This window comes from Carassius auratus, chromosome 17, assembly GCF_003368295.1.
Source record: "Carassius auratus strain Wakin chromosome 17, ASM336829v1, whole genome shotgun sequence".
Taxonomy (NCBI): domain Eukaryota; kingdom Metazoa; phylum Chordata; class Actinopteri; order Cypriniformes; family Cyprinidae; genus Carassius; species Carassius auratus.
The window spans coordinates 21987781-21997190 of record NC_039259.1 but is presented as its reverse complement, the minus strand read 5'-3'; the positions used below and the strand labels follow the sequence as shown (position 1 = coordinate 21997190).

The 9410-nt window shown below is 35.9% G+C and overlaps 1 protein-coding gene across 1 annotated transcript; it reads left to right on the top strand.

Annotated features, from left to right (window-relative positions):
• The first annotated feature begins 2891 nt into the window (after positions 1-2891).
• On the top strand, positions 2892-6280 carry bdkrb1 (bradykinin receptor B1). The gene is made up of 2 exons (XM_026286833.1): positions 2892-3216; positions 5075-6280. Exon 2 carries the CDS (start codon positions 5076-5078, stop codon positions 6153-6155), a length of 1080 nt encoding a protein of 359 aa, XP_026142618.1. The 5' UTR covers positions 2892-3216; position 5075; the 3' UTR covers positions 6156-6280.
• The last annotated feature ends 3130 nt before the right edge of the window (positions 6281-9410 follow it).

Below are 9410 nucleotides of genomic sequence, written 5' to 3'. Positions count from 1 at the left end.
AAAAGAAATGTTTTTATTTAACAAAAACAAACAAAGAGAGTTCAAAAGCTTTATTTTTGAAATTTTTTCTTTTAGTTTAACTTTTTAACAAAAACTGTGGTAAAATGGGATAAAAACTATAGACATTAAATTAAATTAAATTAAATTAAATTAAATTAAATTAAACAGAAATGAAAACAAAGTATAAAATATTTGTGTTAAATAAAAACAAAGCTATAAAATATTAATAAAATTTATGATAGTATTGTATTGAAATAATACTGGTTTAATCTGCTTATAGCTGTGCAAAAGCCATCTCAAACTCTCTGTTTTCAACAGAACATCCAAGTGAAGTAAAAACATTTCATGCATTGCATATTGAATTAAAAAACATTACTGCTTAAAATATCAAGTGAAGACTAGTTGTGAACACAGAACTAATCAGAGAGACTTTACGTTGTCTGCAGAAGCACTCAACAGACACAGAACTGATTGCCAGGAAGTCATTAGAGGTACATTTTTGCACATTGCATATTAAATATTTTCATAGTCCCACAGCAAAAATACATCTGAAGCTAAGACTGACCTCTGTTGGTAGATGTGTTACATTACAAGTGTCCAGGGGTGGATCTAGAAAAATACTGATGGGGTGGCGAGAAGGGAGCAGGAATTGTTGAGGGGTGGCAACATAGGGCAGACGTATATATACTGAATTTATTCACAGTCATCACAGATTGATGATAAATATATGTGCACACTACAAAAGGACACAGCTATCATTCACAAACTTAATCTCATGCAATCAATGTCTTGCATTTGAAACGTTTGAAACGTCAACGTTATTCATATAAGGAATAAGTGACCATACGCCATAAGCACCACACACTTACTAATGCATGCAGTATGCATCGACATGTCATTAAGAGCATTATAAAAGGTTCAGTGTTATCAATATGTCAATTTATTAAGAGAAACACAAGATTTTAATAGCCAATGACATTTCCAGCTGGGGAGACTCAACTGATTTTCTACAGTTTAGTGTTAATCATCATCTAACTCAACCAGTCAAGAGCTACATTTATCCTTAGATGTTATATGAATATAGTCCCTGAAGCACAGGTTTATTAGCTGACAATAATTATAAATAAATAAACATTATAGGCACAAATACAAATGTACTTTTAGAAATTGTTTTTGAAAAATATAGTGTTATTGTTTTGGCAAGCTTGAATTAAAACTTCTATGAAAACTTGTGTCATATTCCTTTAAAATAATGTTTTAGTATATCTTTTAAGTATATTTTACTGTGCAATTTCTTACATAATTTCTTTGAGTTAGACCAAACTTTTATTTTGGTGGGTTGTAGACAGAGTTTCTGTGTTTTTTAATTAACTATTATTATTAGCTATTAGGCCTACTTGAAGTATAGCATACTCTACTGTGCAATAGTACTATATTTCTGTTTGAATTTCTTCAAGTTATACCGAAAGTTTATTTTGACAGTTTTTGACAGTTTTGTTCATTTGAGTCAGTTCGGGAGTTCGGAGTGGGATCGCGAATCATTTGAGTAAGTTTGGGGATCGCAAATCATTTGGATCAGTTCGGGAGTTCGGAGCGGGTTCGCGAATCATTTGAGTCAGTTTGGGAGTTCGTAGCGGGATCGCGAATCATTTGAGTCAGTTCGGGAGTTCGGAGTGGTTCGCGAATCATTTGAGTCAGTTTGGGAGTTCGTAGCGGGATCGCGAATCATTTGAGTCAGTTCGGGAGTTCGGAGTGGTTCGCGAATCATTTGAGTCAGTTTGGGGATCGCAAATCATTTGAATCATGTCGGGAGTTCGGAGTGGGTTCGCGAATCATTTGAGTCAGTTCAGGAGTTCGGAGTGGGATCGCGAATCATATGAATCAGTTCGGGAGTTCAAAATGGGTTCGCGAATCATTTGAGTCAGTTTGGGGATCACGAATCATCTGAATCAGTTCGGGAGTTCGTAGTGGGTTCGCGAATCATTTGAGTCAGTTCGGGAGTTCGTAGCGGGTTCGCGAATCATTTGAGTCAGTTCAGGAGTTCGGAGTGGGATCGCGAATCATATGAATCAGTTCGGGATTTCAAAATGGGTTCACGAATCATTTGAGTCAGTTTGGGGATCACAAATAATTTGAATCAGTTCGGGAGTTCGTAGCGGGTTCGCGAATCATTTGAGTCAGTTCGGGCGTTCGGAGCAGGATCACGAATCACGAAAGATTCGCGCTGGTAAATTTTCAAATTGGCCATAACCTTTAATTCGTTGCTGCCAACTGGGGTGGCAGCAGGGTAGATCCGGTAGATCCGCTCCTGCAAGTGTCCTTTACTATATGATATAATAGCTAAAACCTTTTTTTATCTATCTCACAATGAAATGTATCCGTCTATCTATCAAAATCTTGATCATTATCCAACTGTTTAGCATTCTTTTTGCATTCATCCGGAATATCTTTTTTTTTTTTTTCTTGAAAACTGTATTACCTTCAAAACCTTTAATCTTCAAACTACTTTATACTGAAAACCTTCAAACTTAATTCAAGCCTTTAACACTAAAACTAGAAACTGGAGACTAGAAATGCATTACTTTTAAAAGTAACTTTCCCCATCATCGATTAATTATTATAATTTGGGAACTGCTGTTTTAAAACATTATTAGTTTAGAACCAGGTTTTTAGGCAAAGCAAGGCAAGTTTATTTATACAGCACATTTAATACACAATGATAAGTAAAGTGCCTTTAAAACTAAAAACTTTCAGGCTTCAACACCAAGATTTGTCTTAAACTTTTTTTTTTTTTTTATGTAGTTATATAATATGAGCTCATAAAAACTGCATGTATAATAAATACAGATAATAAAAATGTCACAATGCTTGACTGCCCAATTTATGTCATTTTCGGTATCATCTGTTTTACTGATATTATGTGAAATATATAATACTTTCTAATAATGAACCAAGCCAAGTAATTCCAGTTTTGTCCGACATACATTATGTTTGCATTACACTGAAAGCCACATCTGTCTTTCTTCAGCGTTTTACAGTGTTTGTGTCTTCAAGTGGGGAAGAAAAACTCTGAGTATGAACAGATTCAGCTTCGGCAGCCGCTCAATGGCTCTGTGAAGATTGAACTGTTCTCTGTCTCTTACTGAACGCTCCTGAGGGAACAGTGAGAAAGCCAGGAATATCAGAGAAAATACAGAGAAAAACTGAAAAAGCAAGGTAAGTGAAGACAAAATATCATTTATGATTCAAAGTGACTTCAGAAAGTGTTTGGACGTTTCAGTCACAATTACATCATTGCATTAGATCAGGTATAGATCATGCATTTTGTTTCATTTTCAATACAAGATCTATTGTTTTACCATTTCAAACTGAACACACTTTCTTTTTTTATGAAATGCTTTGCTTGAAAAAAAATGTGCAATATTTTTAACAATAAATTCAAGTTATACAGTAGTTCACCAAATTGGGTATCATTAGCTGATATATATTTATATATATATATATATATATATATATATATATATATAATACATATTTTATTTGTTTACCTGTAAGTCATGGGACGATTAACCAACATCAGGCAATCATGGACATGCAAATTTTGTTTAATATTTGAAACATATTTTTTTACCTCAAGAATTTAAGATCAAAGTGGATTGGATGACAAAAATATATATAAATAAATAAATCCCTGCCACATTAAAAAGTGTAACTTAAGAGTCCTTTTTTAAGTATGTTTACATTAGAACCAAAATGTAAACAAATATACATCAAACCGAAGTTCTATAACAGCTTTATTTAAGTTTAAATTATTATAATTTAAATAGATTTCCATTTTGATATTTTTCATCTAATGCAATCACATTCACATTTTGTAAATTTGAGCTTAAATACTTTTTTTGAGTCACTCTGGAATAGATTGGACACCAAATTTCTGATGTCAGTTCATAAAGTTTGTTTATTTCTATTAAAAACTGTAATTACTTTTTTTGTTGTTGTTTGTTTTTATAATCCAATCTCATTTTGTTGGGTTTCTTGTATTTTTTTATAATATATTTTATATTTATATTTTCTAATTCCTATATTTTTAATTTGTTTCGATTATTTCAGTAAAAGTTAAACCACATTCAACAGGGAATCTAGCTGAAACAAAATAAGGTTTGCAATAAACATTTTAAAAGTTTTTATTTCTTGTTTTATTGTTGTGATTATTGTTTATGATTATTTTACTTTATTTTATGTAAAGCACTTTGAATTACCATTGAGTATGAAATATGCTATATAAAAATAACCCTGGTTTTAACTAATAAAGTTTTAAAACAGTAGTTCCCAAATTCAGTGTTGGGGAAAGTTTCTTTTAAAAGTAATGCATTACAATATTGCATTACTTCCTAAAAAGTAATTAGTTACATTACTTAGATACTTTTAAAGTAATGTAATGTTTGCATTACTTTTTAAATCTAGACAAGGCTTGCTTGTTTGCTTTTAATATAAAAAGTTATATTTTTTGCAAATGTACAAGCCCTTTCGCATTCATTCATGTTTGTACAGTAGAAAGCAGAAGAAGAAAGTTCAACACTCTCCAGCAATAAAAAAAAGAAGAACGAATATTAGTTTATCTTATGTAATTTTTGCTTATTAGTATTCTTGAATTAGGCCATTGAAGCTCAGCAGCAAAGTGGTTAATAAAATGGGATTAAATAGATAAAGGATATTTGCATTATTTAACATCTTTAATTACTGCAGTTTTGAGTCATATTCTGAGTTGCTTTTAATTGTTTTAATGCATGTTTACATTTATTTTGAAACTAAAGTAACATCTCACTCCCCATTTCTCTCAAACATGGGGATAGCAGAGCCTTTAAACAATTTTTTTTTACTGGTGCTGCTTATTTGAAAAAGCAAGACCAATGCGTGACTTTCTAGTTACTTGAAAAAAGTAATCTGGTTATGTAACTCGCATGACTTGTAATGCATTACCCCCAACACTGATTACAATATCAAGTATTAAGTAAACCACTCGAGAGACTGCGTTAAGTTCCAGCTGATCTCCAGCAGCTGTTTTGTCTTCTAGGATGCAGTCAGAAGAGCTTGTGTCATTGGCGACGCTTCAGCCTCCAAATGCATCCGTCACTCCATCATACCTGGATTTTTTCAACTCGACAGAGTGGGACCTGGTCTACTCCATCATCCCGCCCTACATCTTCACCGTGTGCTTGACGGGGATTCTGGGAAATTCTGTCGTGTTGCTAGTGTTCCTGCTCCAGGGAAGCCGCTGGTCCGTGCCTGAGATCTATCTCGGAAATCTAGCGCTGGCCGACCTTATCCTACTCATCTGTCTGCCGTTTTGGGCCATGAACATCCTGAACTATTTCATGTGGTCCTACGGAGAGATCATGTGCAAGGTGGTCAACCTCTCTATCAACGTCAACATGTACACGAGCATCTACATGCTGGTGATGGTGAACGTGGACCGCTACCTCGCGCTCGTTTTGACCATGAAGGCCATGTGGCTTCGTCGGAAGCGCTACGCTAAGTTCATTTGTGTCGTTCTTTGGCTGTTCGGTGTGGGAATGGGAGCTCCGACGGCCGTCATGAGAAAGCTGAAAGATATTCCAGGTCACCAAGCCGCCGAATGCCATCTGGATTATCCCAACACGACGTGGAGACTCGCTCATCTTCTGCAGCTGATCCTGGTGGGCTTCGCTCTGCCGTTCCTGGTCATCACGTTCTGCTGCATCAATATCATCCGGGCTTTGAAGCGACGGAGACACGTCGTTTATTGGGAGGACAGAAACGACAAGAAGGCTACAGCTCTGGTGTGCGCCGTCACCTTGCTCTTCCTCTTCTGCTGGGGTCCGTTTCACTTCATGACTTTGCTAGACTTGCTCTGTGATCTAAAGGTTTTGGATGAGAAAGAGTGGTCGCACTTTCTAAACATTGGAAACCAGTTTTCGGTGTACCTTGCGTTCTCAAACAGCTGCCTGAATCCGCTGCTGTACGTTTGCTCAGGAAACTATTTCAAGAGGAAAGTCAGCAACATCTATAGCAGAAGAAAACACTCGTCAGATGCGACTGCGCTTCAGAGGACGGGGCTGACCTCTACAACAACCGCCAATCAAATCAAGCCTGTTGTGTTATATGAGAAAGACTAGAGTAAGAGTTTGGCCAATTTTCGAGTAGTATTTCTAGTATTGATGGTTTTAATCAAACAAAATGAGATAAAAATCATTTCAGAAATAAAAATACACTTTCACCCGATTTGTTTGATTAAATACATGAATTAGCCTAAAATAAAGTGATTTTTACATTTGAGTTTGCCTGTTTGTTTTTTTTACTTGAATGTTTCGGTTTAGATGCAAGATGAAAAAAATAATAATGCATTATAGAATTTGATTCTTTCTATTAGTTCTACTGTTTATTTGCATCGTTGTTCTATTTTTTAATAACAAATATAAAATAAAAGATATTTATATTGTGATTATTAATATAGTAGTTATTATTAAGAAAAAAACATGGGTGATTTTGCTTTGGGAATATGCAAAAACTTTAACTTTGTTTTCTCAAAACAAATCATGCATCATTTTTTTTTTGTAGATTGTGTGCTACTCATTTTGCAGCAGATCACATATTACAGAAAAAAAAATGATGTACAATGAATAAATCAATCAATAAAATTATAGCATAGCTTGATTTTACAAAAGTGCATGATTTTTCTAGACAACGTCCCACTCAGGTTTCTTTCACGCAGCATGCACCTCTTTGAACTTGACAAAACCACAGAACTTATGGTGAAAGGAAAAGAAAAGTGAGACATGTTGCAGATGCTAACATGGTGCTTTGCTATTTCGAAGAGAGCTCAGATGTCGATAGTTCACTGTTAACTAAAACTAGTTCAGATTCACAAATTTTGACATATTTAAATGTTTATGGTTACGCTTCAAAGTATTTACAGCAATGAGGAATTGTTTTTTTTTTCTTCACTAAACTCTTAGCTTTTTCTCTTTATGGGTTGAGCTTTCGATATAAACAGGAAGTGCCAGATTAGAGGAAGCTGATTCAGATAAAGAACACTTAGCACAGACACACTTCTTCAAATCAAATACTATGATGCAACTTTGAGCAAAGAGGTCTCAGAAGGTGAGCATCCATCCAAGTACACACTTAATATCGAAACAGCAACGTCTCAACCACATTCAGAAAAACAGCTGAGCAGGATGTTTACCATCATCAGAGCTAGCACACATTTCTGCTTGTGTTAGTAAACATTGCTTAAACTATCATAAAGCTGTTGCTGAGGTCATTCGATTTTTTAGACCAAATATGGGGTTAGAAACCCTTTAAACATAATATTTACATTCAACCGGCCGTGCTGGCGAATGAATGTCATTAATTCATCATTACAAAAACAGAAACCCCAGATGCTTCTTTTACATTACATTAGAAATAACACAGGTGCTGCATCTGTATTGGGTTATTAGAAGGAAACTTATTGTGTTAACCTACTGTATTTCAAAAAGCAGGCACTGAAATTGTAATATAATTTTTTTTCACATCATAATGTTGTGTTTCTATGTTTATTATTATATCTTGCTGCTAACTTGTAAACATGCAAATACTCAGCTAAGGATATGCAAATTCTCCTCTACTAAACCACACATAACTGTGCCATCATCTCCCATCAGTCCCATGAATCCACCATGACTATATTAGGAACTGGTTACATATCATGCAAGGTTTAAATGAAAGTAGTCTGATCCTGATCTCTGATACAAGTGATATCAGCAAAGACCAATACAGAAAACATGTGACGACTCACAGGGCTCAACTTTTACCAGACACTATGCATTATGTTTTACTTCATACTCAGAAACACAGTATGTACTGTACATTCTCCACCACCAGAACACAATTCTAGTGTATAAGTACAAGAACTGGGATGTGGCCAGGATGTAATACTTCACTTCAGAAATGGCATATACAGTCAGGCGATTTCCAATGCAATTCTTCACATAAACCACTCTCATTTCATGTAGCACATCACATGTAAACTGCTTCAGTTATCTGCTGTTAATCCAGATGTGTAAACTTTCCATACGTACGGTATGATAACACTTCTGCATCTGCAGTTCATCAGTCTAAAAGGAATCTGTGCAGAAATGTTTTATGCCATGACCTGGTGAGACACAAGAACAAGTTAGAGAAATGGATAAACAACCGTCCAGATAAAATATTGCTGGAAAGTGTCAAATACTAAAACTGTGATTGAAATCGGATCAGCAGTTTTTAAATTGGTTAATCGAATAAATCTAAATTAAAAAAATTTAATACCAAGTGTTGTGGGATGTGAAGTGGAATATATGTAATATATGGAATACAGACGGTCTTAAATGGTATAAAGAAAAAAAGAATTATGGAATAAACAAATTAAATGCTGTATTCAAGACAAATACAACTTTTGTTGGGTTTTTTTTATCTTTTCAACTAAAATGAGAAAATGTATCTTTTCCATTTATGACAAAACTTAAAAGGTTAGTTTGAAAATGAAAATAAGTCATACTAGGTGTGAAAGTGAAAAGAAAGTGAAAAAGTGATTCCAAATAAATTGATTTGATTAGGCATTAAAAAGAAAACTTGACAGACAGACGCACAGACAGACAGACAGATGCACAGACAGACAGACAGACAGACAGACAGACAGATGCACAGACAGACAGACAGGTGCACAGACAGACGCACAGACAGACAGACAGATGCACAGACAGACAGATGCACAGACAGACAGACAGACAGACAGAAAGACGGACAGACAGACAGACAGGTGCACAGACAGATGCAGAGACAGACAGACGCACAGACAGACAGACAGGCAGACAGACAGACAGACGCACAGACAGACAGATGCACAGACAGACAGACAGACAGACAGACGCACAGACAGGCAGACAGACAGACGCAAAGACAGACAGACACACAGACAGACGCAGAGACAGACAGACGCACAGACAGACGCAGAGACAGACAGACGCACAGACAGACAGAGACAGACAGACGGACAGACAGACAGACAGACAGACGCACAGACAGACAGATGCACAGACAGACAGACAGACAGACAGACGCACAGACAGACAGACGCACAGACAGACAGATGCACAGACAGACGCAGAGACAGACAGACGCACAGACAGACAGACAGACAGATGCACAGACAGACAGACAGACAGATGCACAGACAGACAGATGCACAGACAGACAGACAGACAGACAGACAGACAGATGCACAAACAGACAGACGCACAGACAGACAGATGCACAGACAGACGCAGAGAAAGACAGACGCACAGACAGACGCAAAGACAGACAGACGCACAGATAGATAGACAGACAGACAGACAGACAGACGCACA